The following is a 15,567-nucleotide window of genomic DNA, read 5'->3' on the forward strand; positions in this document are numbered from 1 at the left end:
TTAAAAAATAAAGAAATAAATTTAATAAAGCATCTGATAAAAATTAAAACCGAAAATCAAATGAAAATTTTAATTTTTAATATTTATTATTAAATTGAAAAAGTAATAATTATTAATAAAAATAAATGAACTTATTAAAACATTTTGATAGGAATGTAAAGTGAATACTATTAAATTGAGAAAATAATAAATATTAAAAAAATTAATAAACTTAAATTAATTTGTTAATTTATTTATTTTCTTTTCAAATACTAAATAATAAATATTTGAAATTATGAATCTTGTAATATTTATTATTCTCTAAATTTTATTTTTTTAAATTTTAACTGAACTTTATTGATTGTGTTGACTTTTCCATTTTTATTGTTTTATTGTAATTAATTATTTGCATGCAATTAAAATCTATTTTTTTAATGATGCCAAATAAGTATAACTTCTCACGCGTACATAAGTACATTAAACTTACTGGGATATATTAGAAGTTGTTATAGCAGTTACTCAAAAAACTAACATTTAATTTATTTTGGAATTAATATTACGAGGGACTAAAAAGGTGCCGCGTATCGTACTTTGTTCCGCGCCGTCCATTTTGCCACTTATCTGCGGAGAGACAGCAAGGTAATGACACTACTTACATCCAATTGTGGTATTCTAATTCTGCCAAGTACAATAAAGTTTCATTTCACACTTCTTAAATTAAACGCTATAAAGTACATCCATAATTTATATTTTGCGTAGTATTTGTTAAAATTTATTAGGAAGGACAGCAAGTGACTGTATATCATGTGGTTGTTTGGGAGGCTAAGCTCCCACAGGGCATAGGACAGATGAACTTGAAACGTCTTCAGTTGATGAAGACCTTCGGTGCAGGTCCGTCGTGGATGGAAGGTAGCACATTTGGAGCCGTCACAATCCAATGCACGTCGGTAAAGTCATTGAATAAAAATAATACTCATCTGGTCTAGCAGGTGGCGCCGTTGTGATGTGAACAGGGAAAGTAATAATATTCATAATTACGTTTTTTTCTTCTCAGAAATTAAGTTCGCTGGTTTCTTGAATCGCCCTGGAGAAAACAGACCACTGCAATAGCTTTCTCCTTCGTAGATCTGAGTTCGTATTGATTGGCTTACAACGGGAATGTTGCTTGTGTCATGCTGTTTCGGGTGTAATTTTTGTTAATCTGATATTTATTTTGGGTTAAGTACAAGTATAAGTTTGGCAATAATAACTTAATGGGTAGATAAATAGCCATCGGTATAGGTGTGGTTCTACCTCTTAGATATTGTGTGGCTGAAGTAATTCAATAATCGGAAATTGACGTACAAAACATAAAAAAAATTGTTTCTCACAATAGAGATAAAAATTAAGTTTTCTTCACAGCTCTCTAATTTAATTTTCTCTTTCATATGTTGGTTGTTCAATTCAAGCGGAAATGTAGACTGTTTAATTTTTATATGGTCAAATTAAAACTATGCTAAAATCTGATGAAATGCATTATTCACTGCTGACGTGATGTTTACAAATAGGTTATACAATATGGAAAAAAATTTTTTGTAGGAATGCAATAGTTCGTTTTCGGGATATAAACCTATAATAGTTTATTTTTGGAGGAAGGTTTCGTAGTACAACAAATAAATTAACACTTTTTTTTATACTTGACATGACTGAGCGACCAAACATCACATATTCAAGGTGGGTAGTAGGTGCAGGTGAATTATGTGTTGTACTTACAGTATTGATTTAGTTTGCAGAAAAAGAAATTCTTTACAACATATTAGCATATTAGGGATTAGAACTGTTAACATTCATATCATGTGTTCCTTTGTGGCAAGCGTTTAGTCCGCTGCTCTACCGAAGCTATCCGTGCAGTATTGTACTTATGTAGGAATAACGTTTATTCTGTGTGTAAATGTGATCATACTGTGCATAATGGAAATGTGACACTTTATCCCGTACTTTTAAACGGAAACATGGTATTGACTTCGAATTATTTATACCTTAACTGAACTATTTTCAGGGCTACCTAAAGCTGTTGTACTGTGACAGGTTTAAGTGAATCTGATCATTAGTTTTAATTGTGTTACGTCGTCATAATCATAAGGGAGGTTTAAATTTGAGAATATAATTATTTTAATATGTATTGCTAATTTCTTACGGAATACTGATATTTGTACCAATGATATATTTTAGTTGAGCAATTCTTGAAAAATAGTTTGAACACTTATATTCTTCAGATTAAACTGTAGGTGCTGTTTAAATGAATACAATTCTTTTAGCATTACACACAAGTATTTTTCATTTACGAAAATGTTCAAATGCATTTGAAAGCTGTGGAATATGGCAGCTTTTCAAATTGTTTAGCTCAAGCAAACTACTTGACGGATTTTGAAGAATATAAAATAATTCAGTCAAAATAACTGCATGTTTCGTAAGTGTCCCATTTCCTAATTATTTCTTCAAAATAAATATTATTTAGTCTATTAGTTTTACTGTGACCGGTTGTAATATATACCTAGAAATTATTTCAAAAAATCAGAAGATAGGTACTTAAATTTTATATATTCCATTGTGAATGGAATGTAAAGTGTCTTTGTATAACGGTGTTATTAATTTTTTAACATGCAGAATTTTAATGTTAAGGCATAAAGTTGTTATTATAAGCGATGTTTACATCATTGTCAAACGACTAATTAATACGCTACCAACGTTCTGTAAAAGGTGCAACATTGTTTCAGTGGAAAAATGATATGAAATTGTTACCATTCCTCATAGTTTTTGAAGCAACACATTTATATAACGACGTGGAACAGTGTTCTACAGTAGTTTATTAAAAATTCAAGAGAGACTGTAAATGTACCATTATTGCACAACTGAACACAATATTTGAAAGGTCACAGTTCAAATTCCACCTGCGTCCTGCAGGAGGAGGATATTATATATATATGTAACCTAAATCATATCATTAATGTACTGAAAGTATTTACTATCCTACTAATATATTAATACACATGATTGTATATTTGTCACTCAATCACGTTATTGATAAATGACGGGTATTTTCTTTTCGAAATTTGAAGACATGGCGGCATATGTTCGTTATTTAATTCTACTCTCGTCAACTGGTCCCATGGTCTAGTGGTCAAGCCTCGACGTGGTTGTGTCCCACGGATCGAATCCCCACGCCGCCCAGGATTTTTTGTATACAATTCCTGCCTTCGGAGCGACGGTGGCGCGCTCCTGTATATAAAGGCTGAACTAAGATGGCGGCGACGGTGGCGCGCCCTGGTAACCAGTGTCAACAACGATGGCGGGCCCCCAGGGGGGGGGGGGGGTGGTACTGGCACAATGATTACATTGGTCCAGTACTCCTTACCTCCTCCTACTTGTGAGGAGTTCAATTTTCAGAATTTTACATTATATGTCGAGAATTACGAATTACGATGTCAATTTCAATATTTACAAATTTGTTCATATATAACTTCTTTACTTGATACTCTTTGAGATCTTTTTCCATAAATGTAGTAAACACACTTTCACAAAAAGATTAAGGCAGTGATGTTATACTTTTTAATAAAATGACAATTAGTTGAAATTCTTCCCGGATACCATTATTAAGGATTGGGAATATGGATAGAAAAATTTTCGCAACATTATTTGTTTGATATAGCTGTCTATATTATTCATATCCAGAATTCAATATAATTATGTTGTAATAGTTAAGTCATTTTATAAGAAATCACAAGTTTAACTCATTCTAGGACAATTGAATAGGAGTCTTATTTCCCCCTCCCCTTTTTGGGATACAGTAATACATTTTTATATGAAACGATTTTTTTCTACTTTAAGTAATGTTAGTGCAAACAAAATTTTCGGAAATATAAAATTTATTGCCATGTATTTTTAAAATTATGGTTATGACAAAAAATCTATATATTTTTCTATGCCTACGCGGGAAAAGGAAATGGGGAGTGTTTCTAGGAATCTTCTGTAGACAGTGACATTTCACTTGTTCGGAATTAAAATTAATGGAAACAAACATTCCGATTATATTTCTAAGTAAAGAAATTAATGTTATATACTTACCCAATGTACAATTAACCAAACCAACGGACTGGAATTGTGTAATATAAAGATATTGTTATAATACTTAACAATTTATTTTCTTTAATCTTGAATATAGGCGGGGGGGGGAAATATGTGTAACCAATGTATCGTACCTAAACTTATAACTTTCTTTTTTTGTTTTAAATTAAATTAAGAATCTTACAGAAGGTTTGGGAGCTTTTAAAAGGATCAGGAGGTTCAGTGACCCTTATATCGCTAAAGTGAGGCTATGGTTGATTTTTTTTTGTCTCAGTGAGTTGTAATGTATCTTATTTATTTTACATGTTCTAACGGTCCCCTGCCTCGTGTTTGTTGCAGCAGCCATGCAGGGAAGCTGTAGACGCAGGTGCCCGCTTCTAGCGGTCGCCCTCCTGGTCCTCCTAGAGACCGCAGCCGGAGCGGATCACGGGTCCACCCAGCACGCTCCAGCTCCCGGCGAGGACAGCTCTCCTGCGATACCGATGCCCCGCGCCGACGAGACACCTGCCGGGGACAACAACGACCTGGAGTTCTACAAGCGCCTCTACGACTTCGGCCTGGGCAAGCGCGCCTACAGCTACGTGTCCGAGTACAAGCGTCTCCCGGTCTACAATTTCGGCTTGGGCAAGCGCAGCAGCCGGCCCTACTCCTTCGGGCTCGGGAAGCGTGGGAGACAGTACTCCTTCGGCCTGGGCAAGCGTCCCGCCGACGAGTACGAGGACTACCCGACCGTGGAAGACGATGACACGGAGGAGGCTGACGACGGCGACGATGAGGAAAACTCCGTGGACAAGCGCGGCCGGCAGTACTCTTTCGGTCTGGGAAAGCGCGCCAAGCCGTACTCCTTCGGTCTGGGCAAGAGGACTTCCCAACCTGGGCAGAACTCTCTGTACTCCTTCGGCCTGGGGAAGAAGGCCGAGAGACCTCACTCCATGTACTCGTTCGGCCTGGGGAAACGGGCCGACGGGAGGCTGTACGCGTTCGGGCTCGGCAAGCGTCCGGCCGGGGAGGACCTCTTCGATGACGACGAGGATTCGGGGCTGGACGAAGGGAAGAGGGCCCAGCACAGGTTCGCCTTCGGCCTGGGCAAGCGGGAGGTTTCCACGGCGGACCTGGAGGCGGTGAAGAAGGAGCAGGAAGATCTGAAGCCCAAAGCAGCAGCAGCAGCAGCGGGGGATCACAAGATCTCCAAGAGGAGTCTCCGGTACCCGTTCGCCCTGGGCAAGAGGGGCGAAGACTGGGACCTGGAGGACGATAACAGGCTGCCGTCGTACGCCCGCCTGTCGCGGCGACCCTACAACTTCGGGCTCGGGAAACGGGTCCCGATGTATGACTTTGGGTTGGGCAAGCGTTCGGAAAGCGAATGAATCTTCCTAATTCCCCACCCATCCCTACCATGAAACAAAAAGGGAGAACCTCCACCTATGTAACAAACTGACTGTACAGATAAGTGTAAATATTAAAAACCTAGAAAAAAATAAATAATGTTCACTCGTAACGTTTTAGTTATTCGAGGCAAAATTACTTTGTCTAAACAGTATCGTTTCGTTGTCATTAAACCACAAGGAGTTATCTACAGAAATGTAAATGATGTATTATTATTTCAAGGTTTTTGAAAACTAAGAAGCAGAAATATAATATGTACCAATTAATTTGGCCTCTTACCTGTCTGCAGGTCAGTTGAACATGCTAGTCAAATGTACCTTCTCGCAAGTTTTATAATTTTCGTCGCTATGTTGTTATACATGAATAAATTATAAAATTTCTGATGAAAGTGTTCTGTTATTAGTAGCTTAGGGATTAGTGATGTTTATTGTTACTATACCATATTAATGGATTCTTAGCGGTCAATAATTATTGACAAGTACAATCTGAATTTATACATTGTCATAATATTGATTTCTCATCAACGAATATAAGTTTTGTAACACATGAAAAAAATTTTGATCAAATATAATGGTTTTACACAAATTAACATACACAATAGAAATTTTGTGTCAAAATACAACAATAATTATTTTGCTGATGTCTAAGTCGTAAATATTTAAATGAAGAGTGACTGGTATACTATTAATGTAATTACTAACTTTCCCTACACAATATTTTAATACTTATTATGGGAGGCATCTGTGTAAATAGATTGTTTTTGATATAACTGACCTTTTCAGTGAAGATTTGTAAAATAAAAAAAAAAAAACTATCACAATCTTAAATTCTAGATCAATGTATTTTATATAAAACGAACGATAGTGGTTTTTGAAAGTAACAAATTATATGTTATAATATACAATTTAAATTTATAGATACAGACATTATTTTTTTTTCAAGAAAATAAGATAAAAGTTGTTTTTAATTTTTAGCATATATTATTTATATGATGTTAAAAATCTATTGTTAGAGTGCTCGAACATAGTTTACCTTGACGAAATCACTCTTCTCTCCTTTAATTTAATGATGAAGACAATTAAAACTCACAAGTTTATGCCATTGTTTACACTGACACTTTTTATTTATTAAGGTTAGTGCTGTTCTTAAAATAATTTTACAATCTCCCTTCAATATTTAAGGAAAATTGATACAATCACATCTTTATTTGTAGTGTAAAGTACAGATCTCACACTTCTTTGTTGCTTAGTATTACTATAACAAAATTCCCTAATTTCTTACGTGAACATACTTATAGAGAATTAAATTCTAATTGGTAGATTAGTGCAATATATTTACATGACCAAGACAGAAATTCACAATTAATCTTTTTTCATGACAATTTTATAATAATTGTAACTACATTATCATATTAATACGGATCAAAATATATTAGAAGGTCAAATAATTGAATTATTCTGAACTGTAACTTTATTCTTCATCGCAACACCATCTTTACGATTATTATAACTAATAGATGAAATTAATAATCCAATAATAACTACTAAAGCTATTGGACATTAATGATATTGAACTTATGAATACTCAGAATTTGACTCGTGGGAAAATAATAATTTTCCTTTATTAGATGTAGATATTCGAATTGTATTACCTTTAAATACTTTTATTCGAATAATTGTAACATGTATAGATGTAATTCATTCATGAATATTACCATCTTGTGGGTTTAAAATTGATGTAACACCTGGACAGCTAAATCAAGCAAGAATAATATTAAACCGGAATTAAGAAATTTGTGGAACTTAAACCACTTTTGATGAGAAAAATAGTTAACAAATAACATTAGTATGTCATACTACAATTATTAAAATTTAATATTTTCTAATTCCACAAACAGCACCTATAATATGAATAAGTATATCATTATCATAACATTCATAATAATAATTATAGTGAAAAATCCTGAAAATGATAACAAATCTATTCTCAATTTTCGACCCATCGACAAGAATTATTGAACATTAATTGGATTAAGAATCATACCTACCTATTTAAAATTATCAATAAAAATAAAGGCACAACACTAATTTTCATGTAATTATAGATAATAATACTATAGGGTTATTTTTACAAGACCAAGACATTTATTAATAACATTATCATTTATAATCTTTGGGTGATCAAAAAATATTTACACATTTAGTACCAACAGGTATTAATACATTTCATAATATGTATTGAAATATCATTTGACCTTATCAGCTGGTCATCTAATTTTAACTTTACTAGGAAATACAAGATTTCATATATTACCAATCATATTAATGATTCAAATAATATTATTAACTTTAGGAACAGCAGTAGCTATTATTCAAGGATATGTACCCCTATCATTTAGTAGAAATAATACCTTCACCACTAGTTGGAGCAGTATCAACAATAATAATATTAGTAGGAACAGTTAGATTCTTTCAACAAATAACAAATTTATTTATAACAATTATTCAATGATGACGAGATGCAATTCCAGAAGGAACATATCAAGGAATACATACTAAAATAGTAATCAAAGGATTACGATGAGGAATAATTCTATTTATTATTTCAGAAGTATTCTTCCATAGAAGATTATCATCAGCTGTACAAATTGGAACAATAAGACCCCCCCCCTATAGGAATTTATCCTTTCAATCCAATACAAATCCCATTGTTAAACACTATAGTTCAATTAACTTCAGGAGTTACTGTAACATGAGCTCATCACAGATTAATCAACAACAATTTTAAAGAAATAAATCAAAGTTTAATAATCACAATTATTTTAGAATATTACAAATATATGAATATATTGAAGCCCCATTCACAATTAGAGACTCAGTTTATGGATCAACATTCTTTACAGCAGCCGGATTTCATGGTATTCATGTAATTATTGGAATAACATTTTTATTTGTAACATCAACACGACAATTAAAACTACATTTTTCAAAAACACACCATGTATGTTTTGAAGCAGCAGTAAGATATTGACATTTTTTGTAGATGTAGTATGATTATTATACATTTATACTGATGTAATTATTTACTTAAATATACTTATTATATTAACTTCCAATTACAAAGCCTGAGTAAATTATAATAATAATCTGAAATATTATTATTTCAAAAAAATCAATTCACCTTTTGAATGTGGTTTTCATCCCAAATCATCTCCACGAATACTTTGTTTAATTTGCAATAATTTTTCATATTGAAATCGCATTATTACTACCAATAATACCTACTATAATTTTATCAGAAATAAAACAATGCATAACTACATCAATATTATTTATTTTAGTACTAATTATAGGACTTTATCATGAATGAAACCAAGATGCATTAAATTGAACAAAATAGGTTTATAGTTAATTATAACATTTGAATTGCAATCAAAAAGTATTGTATTAATGCAATTAATCTCAAATAAGAAGCATATTTATGCATTTAATTTCGACCTAAAAGAATATATAAAATTATCCTTATTTATTAATTGAAACCAAAATAGAGGTATATCACAATAAGGAATTATGAAGATCAAATAATAGCTGCTAACTAATTATTATAACGGTTAAATTCCGTTTATGTAGTTAAAGAAAAATATTAAATTTTCTTTGTAAAGTCAAAACACAATATTTATAAGAAAAATTTATTCCATATTAAACTCTTTATAAGCTTTATACATTAAAAATATTATTCTGAATAATCTGATTATATAAAGAAATCCTACCAAGTAAATAATATAAACCCTGACTACCTATACATTCAAATTAACCAAATGTACCTTTAAACAAAAGGAATACATCATATACTACCAAAAAATAAACAAGAACCATACATATCATAAATCAAATAAGTTAAACTTATTAATAAAATAACCTATTCAAATTACAAACAATAAGAACCATTATTTTCATTATAAAAGGTATAAAAATTAAATAAGGATAAGGATCATCCACCAAAAATAGAAACTGTTAACAAGGTAACTATACCAAAACGTACATATCAACTACCATCAGAAACAGAATTATAAGAAAAAAAAGAATAATCCTTAATTTTTTAATAATAAATTAAACGAATATTATCACAAACAGTAAAACCATTAGAAATAGAAAAAATTGTAATCTATAATCAACAGAATATATATCTAGAAGGAAAACCACATAAAGAAGTTATAGGCATTTGATTAAATAAATTACCCATATAACGAATATCCTGACAATCCTTAAATGAGTGAATAATAACACCTGAACATATAAATAATAAAGCCTGTGGGGCAAATTTCAAACTTCTATGTCTACTTTTCAGATCCCCCTGTGAACTGTAAAGTCTCGATTGGGTTCCCTGCACTTTTTTTTACCTTCAGTCCCGTCCATGAGGCCCTTTTTTTTTTTTCCAACTATGTTTGTTTTCACCGATCCTTAACTATTATTTCGCGTGCTTCATTGAAGACAACTGTCAAAGCCAGCATGTATTCCCGAAATCAGGGTGTTGCTTTTAATCCTTCTTGTGTGGCTTTGTTTATACAAAATTCTCCGAGCCAGAATGGCATCGACCAAAACTCACGCACGCCTTCCTCTCAGGTGAATTGTAGCAAAAAAAAAAAAAAAAAAAAAATTGGTGAGTTACCTTTATTGGCGGCGTCCTTTCTTCTCCAGGCTGAACTGTATGGACAGCAGTTTCATGATTCAGCTGTTTTGGAAGTTGTCACGGGTCCTCCCATCCTGAAGTGGGTAAGACATAGAATGAATTGTAACATGTGCGATTGATCTGTTTGAAAAACACATCTGCTGTTAATCAGTATCTAATTAAATTATCTTCCTACTGAACCACTTAAGCGAGATCTAGATTTATAACTTTACAGTTGTGAAATCACACATGGCAGCTAACCATATCGAACTGTTATGTAACTCATTTATAGAGTGGCATCAGCTAGGCTAGGTGTTGTAATAGTTCAAAAGTACTCCTAGGTTTTTTCATAACTGTCTATTAAAATATGTGACCAGAGTGTATGACTATCAGTTAATTAAAAGTTTGGGATATGTTCATACGTCGAAGTTATATTACAATGGGACATGGTAGCATCAGTGGGAATAATAAGAATACATACGCACTCATTATAGGGTAATTATATCGCAGCAACTGCCTAAAGTATTTTATGATAAACCCCCAATGGGTCAGTGATTATAGATCCGGTCAATTTTAATCTTGTTTGTTCAGAAAAATTATTAATTGGAAATTCACCCTGGAATTTAAGAAGTTGGCTCTGATCTAATTTATTACCGACTTAGGTATAGTTAGTACAACGGTGCAATCAATGATTTAATACGTGTTACCGTTTGTCTATGACGAGTCTCAGGAGAAAGGTCTGCATCGACTTCAAAAATGTACGTTGAAACTCACCGCGTTCCAAAGCCCCACATGAGGTTATCCACTCTTATATCTTATACAACATTTACAACTAACTACAGTCCACCGTGTGAAGATGCAATTGCCGCACGGTTCCGACCCTGTGGGGCCTAGAAATGTATCCTGGCTTTCCTCAAAGTCAGGGTATAAAATAGGTAGCAATGTCGAGTCCAGCTTCGCTACGGTAAACCATGGGCGTCGCAACCGGGGGGGGGGGGGGACAAGTCCCTCCCCCCCCCCCCCCCCCAATACCAATAATCGTCCCCTCCAATAATTTTTTTAGTTTCGTAGTTATATTATTAATATGATTTCTGTGATATAACCCATATGCTGCGCATGGTGCATTTAGTCCAATCGTGGTAATGTGAGCAATGTGTTTTTAGAAATTTGTTCTCTGAAAATATTTTGTATAAAAAATGAATTATATATTGCTTCCAAATATTTAGGAAAGAAAAATGCCTAAAAACCACCATTTTTCACCTTCAAACCCCAAATTTTCCCATGGGATCGATATTCCTCAACAACTAAATCAATTGCAGTCCTCCCCACCCCCCCCCCCCTTCCCCCAAAAATAAATTTCCTTGCGACGGCCATGGGTAAAACCGAGGTAATTCATCTTCCGGTTTCAGTCTTGTACCTAAAAAATGCTGGGACAACCTTTGCGAGTTCAATTTAGATATGGTCGAGCATTTTTGGCGTCCACATGTAGCGCAAGGACTACTAGATGTATTCAGTGAATTTAAGAACTTTCGTGGATAGTGGAATACCTGAACCGACTCTTTTATTCGGTGGCCGACCAAATCGTGTAATATCAGATATTTATTCGAAATCACTATCTGTAAATTCAATCTTTGAATAGAACTCCACAAGAGAGCTTAGCTTATTTTAAGTTTGCTTTAATGACGTCTCCACGTGTCAAACCAAAATGGCATCAAAGATTCTGAGGTATTTTCAACTTTATCTTGGGCTCTATATATGTATAACTCATGGCACATTCGTCCCATGAGTCTCCCTAGCACGTTATACAGAAACTATAACCTTACACATAAATTGAACAATATAAATTAGATTTCATTCAAATAAAAACAATGTCAATGATATTTCTCCAGCATCTGACATAGTTGAGGGAAGCCTTCATTTCACAGACGAGAGAGCTCGCTTTTTTTTTTTCGTTCGATCTAATTGTATAAATCAGTTGTGGCATTACATTTTGCGGTCGATTAGGATGGTTAATCATATAGGTAAGTATAGCTACATTAAAAATACTGTAAATTCATTTTATGGTTGCTAAGCAAATAACTTTTTAATATGTAGCTATCCTGACTAAATCACCAGTCCACAATGTTTTAAAGTATTTATAATGTAGCTAACCTAACCTTTTACAATGAACAAAAAAACAACCGAAGATGCACGATCGGTACGTTTGGCCCTCTCGTCTGTGGAAAGAAGGCTTCCCCATCGCGGACTTCTTTTTAAAGATGATGCAGTTCTATAGTTTTTCCAAACGTTTACGCAGCGCATAATAAAAAATAGTCTACAGCACTCTCACGGATATCTACCAACATTATTTCACTTCTACCAATGAGCTCCGATGGCGCAGCGGACTAGGCGCTAGCCCCAGATAACACGTGATTGCAAAGATGTGAGTTCAAACCCCAACTGCTTCTATTATGAGGGACTCAATTTTTCTTTTCCGCAACCTTAATTACTATTAAGTCCAAAACGCATTATTTATGAATTGTACCTTACTTTTTATATAATTTAACTAGGATATTTGTTGCTCAATCAGGTCGTCAATTTGGGTAAAATAATAACACTCTTTCTACATATAGTTTAAAATTCCACTCTTTAGGTGGTGTGAAGAAGGAGAAGATTTCTTATATAAATCATAGGAGGAAAACTTGCTGTGCTTATACTTAAAAAAAAAAACAGTTAAAACATATCTGATCAAATTAAGAAGTTTCATGGATTACACCATACATACAAGCTTATATACTTTAGCTCTTTAATTTATTAGTATAGATGTCACACCTGTGACAAGCAAAAATATTAATACACATAAATGATTGTTGGTGTGATCGTTTTCTGTTGTTTTTTTAAGTAATACACGGAGTTAGATTGTGTGACTAACTTCAAACAAATTTTAAAAAAAATAGATGCAAGTTTTTGTTTTATTACAAACTACTTTAATCTCATTTATTTTTGGTGTTGAGTTCATAACAGGTCATCGATAGGGTTTAAAAATTACTCAAATGTTAATAACGACGGTTTCAAATGACCGCCTGTAAATTAAGAATTCGAATTGAATAATTCTTTTTTAAAGATGCAGGCCGGCCTTATGTGCACTTAATAAACTTTAAATAAGACGAAGCTTTGAAGCCATGTCTAACATTATTTATGAATAATACAAAAAAAAAAACGTATGAGTTGTCTAATGTATACAAAACATTAAAAATATTTTTTCCACATATTTGGCTGATTTCCGTAGCATCACTGCTGCATCATTTCTAATACTAATATGTGTTCGTACTTAAAACAAAATTCTAAAGAATTTGATAGTAAGGAAGTTGTGATTTTTTTAATTTCAATATTATTTTGCAATGTGATGTATATAAACATTTTAGTATTGGGGTCTATCGACCATAAAACGAAAAAAAAATATATGCGACTGCAAATGGACTGTATTTATTTCGAAAGCAATATAAAAAACAGTAACAAATTGGCATGATATTACGAAGTGTTATTGTACATATTACAAGAACAGCACCCCGCATATGCATCATGCTGTCTACCAACACTGCACAATTTTAGATGATTTATATATAGATTCTTTATAAGAATTCATAACTAACGACGTAAAAAAGTTAAAACATACATTAGTTTAAATCAGTACGGAAATTAAGTATCATGTGAATTCCCGCGGTGATGTAGTGTAGAAAGTATGTCATTCAAATGACTAATGACAGCATGAGACGACCTGGTATTTATATATATAGATATATTTAGTTATTAGTGGGATCCCAAGGGCTATCTACCACCGTACTATAACCGCGACAGCTATGGAGAAAAGTGAATAACTTCTATGGTTACATTAAAACAAATTAGAGATCAAAGAGTAAATCATAGTATTTACATAGTTCAAAAAAATTAACCCACAATGTAATGATAGAACACGATATTTTTTTTTGACGCGACATCGTCTAATAAATCGATGCACGCACGAAAAAGTGTCCCGTTACGATCATTGTTCGCTTGCGCCGCACCGACAGAAGTGAAAACTTAAAACTTTGTTTATAAATTTGTAATATTAAATAATTTCTACGTCAAATGTACGTAAGAAAATGAATCTGACTACTAGTATAATTTCAAGTATTTATTCTTTTATTATTAAAATAAAAATGATTCAATTTTATTCATAAAAGAATGCAATGTTTTGTTATGACGTTGTCACGTTAAGCTATCGTCCGTACACCGACTTTACAGACAACCAATTGTTTTACCTTAAACACTTGGCTTCTATTGATCGCACAGAAAAATGTAAACGGTTGAGCTGAGCACTACTGAACTAATATGTGTCTCTGAATAACAGGGTAGACCGAAAACAAATGGTAAATCTGTTAGAGTATAACGGTTCTATACATTTTTGGAGTAGTTGAATTTTAGTAACGTCCTGTATAAGGCACAACATTGTTTCCCTTAAAACATATTACATACGTGATGAAGTGACATCATTCCATTCCTCATAGTTTTTCTAAGCAACGAATGAAAAATTTTATACACGAGTTTTAATGACGGTAAGCTCTGGACTGAATACTTGACCCCAGGCAACACCTGCTGCTTCCTATACGAAGGAAGATATTTTTTTTTCCTGCAACCTAAATCAATACCGTAAGTCCGAAATCATAATATTTTACAACTAATATATAAATACGTATTAATAACTGAAGAGAGTTAATAAGAGATAATTTTTGTTTTTACAAACAGTCTGCTTTTGTATTAAATTGTTTAATAGTATAATAAAATAAAAAATAAAATTTTTGCAAAACTCCGTCCGCCCCGGGAGAAACCCCCTTGCCAACGGCTTCCGCAAGGCAGCACGTAAAGAAACGCGCTCCCTTGCGGAAGCCGTCTTCAGGGGATTTTTTGATTCCACCCTTAACCGCTCCTCCCGGTCCGACTGCAACGACACTCGGAGTTTCCCAGCAACGAACGCTGCGCAACGTTCGTGTGAAAATTCTCCGGCGGCCGGGGATCGAACCCCGGACCTGCTGGTCGCGAGTCGGACACTCTACCCCGGAGCTACCAGGTAGAGCGGCGGTGAGTAGTCACGTGAAGACTGACACCTTGCCCCACTCAACACCGGCGAAGCAACACGTCACGTCTGTTCACGAACACTTAACACTTTATGCTTAACAACGTAGCTCTCGTTGTATGAAAAATTGTAATGCAATTCCTTTTTCGGAAAGCAAGGGTTTAGTACTTTTATCGAAACCGTTTTACAATGTACATACACTTACGTGCAAACTAAATCCAGTGCGCAAAAAATGGCTTTTCTCTTTTTCACGAAACATTTAAATTTTGCAGGGATTCCTTTATCATTAAAATTTGTACTATATATTTTTTTTTTCTTTAAATTAACGTCATCTGAAC

The 15,567-nt window shown here is 33.6% G+C and overlaps 2 protein-coding genes and 1 pseudogene across 11 annotated transcripts in view; 2 read left to right on the forward strand and 1 right to left on the reverse strand.

The window, feature by feature from the left end:
- The window catches only part of LOC134540837 (allatostatins), a 510,609-nt gene extending 504,752 nt beyond the window's left edge, over positions 1-5,857 (forward strand). For 6 of the 10 annotated variants that reach the window (XM_063383806.1, XM_063383813.1, XM_063383814.1 and 3 more), the window contains one exon: positions 4,423-5,857. In XM_063383806.1, coding sequence (XP_063239876.1) covers positions 4,423-5,450 — 1,028 coding nt within the window. In that variant the 3' untranslated portion in view covers positions 5,451-5,857. The remainder of the gene's footprint in view (positions 1-4,422) is intronic. The other 4 variants (XM_063383816.1, XM_063383812.1, XM_063383818.1 and 1 more) reach the window with 1 other exon arrangement.
- A 1,991-nt stretch (positions 5,858-7,848) lies between these two features.
- On the forward strand, positions 7,849-8,502 carry LOC134540969 (cytochrome c oxidase subunit 3-like; annotated as a pseudogene).
- A 1,394-nt stretch (positions 8,503-9,896) lies between these two features.
- The window catches only part of LOC134540838 (protein takeout-like), a 29,259-nt gene continuing 23,588 nt past the window's right edge, over positions 9,897-15,567 (reverse strand). The window contains exon 6 of the mRNA XM_063383820.1: positions 9,897-10,232. Coding sequence (XP_063239890.1) covers positions 10,216-10,232 — 17 coding nt within the window. The 3' untranslated portion in view covers positions 9,897-10,215. The remainder of the gene's footprint in view (positions 10,233-15,567) is intronic.

This window comes from Bacillus rossius, chromosome 17 (assembly GCF_032445375.1).
Source record: "Bacillus rossius redtenbacheri isolate Brsri chromosome 17, Brsri_v3, whole genome shotgun sequence".
NCBI classification, from domain to species: Eukaryota; Metazoa; Arthropoda; class Insecta; order Phasmatodea; family Bacillidae; genus Bacillus; species Bacillus rossius.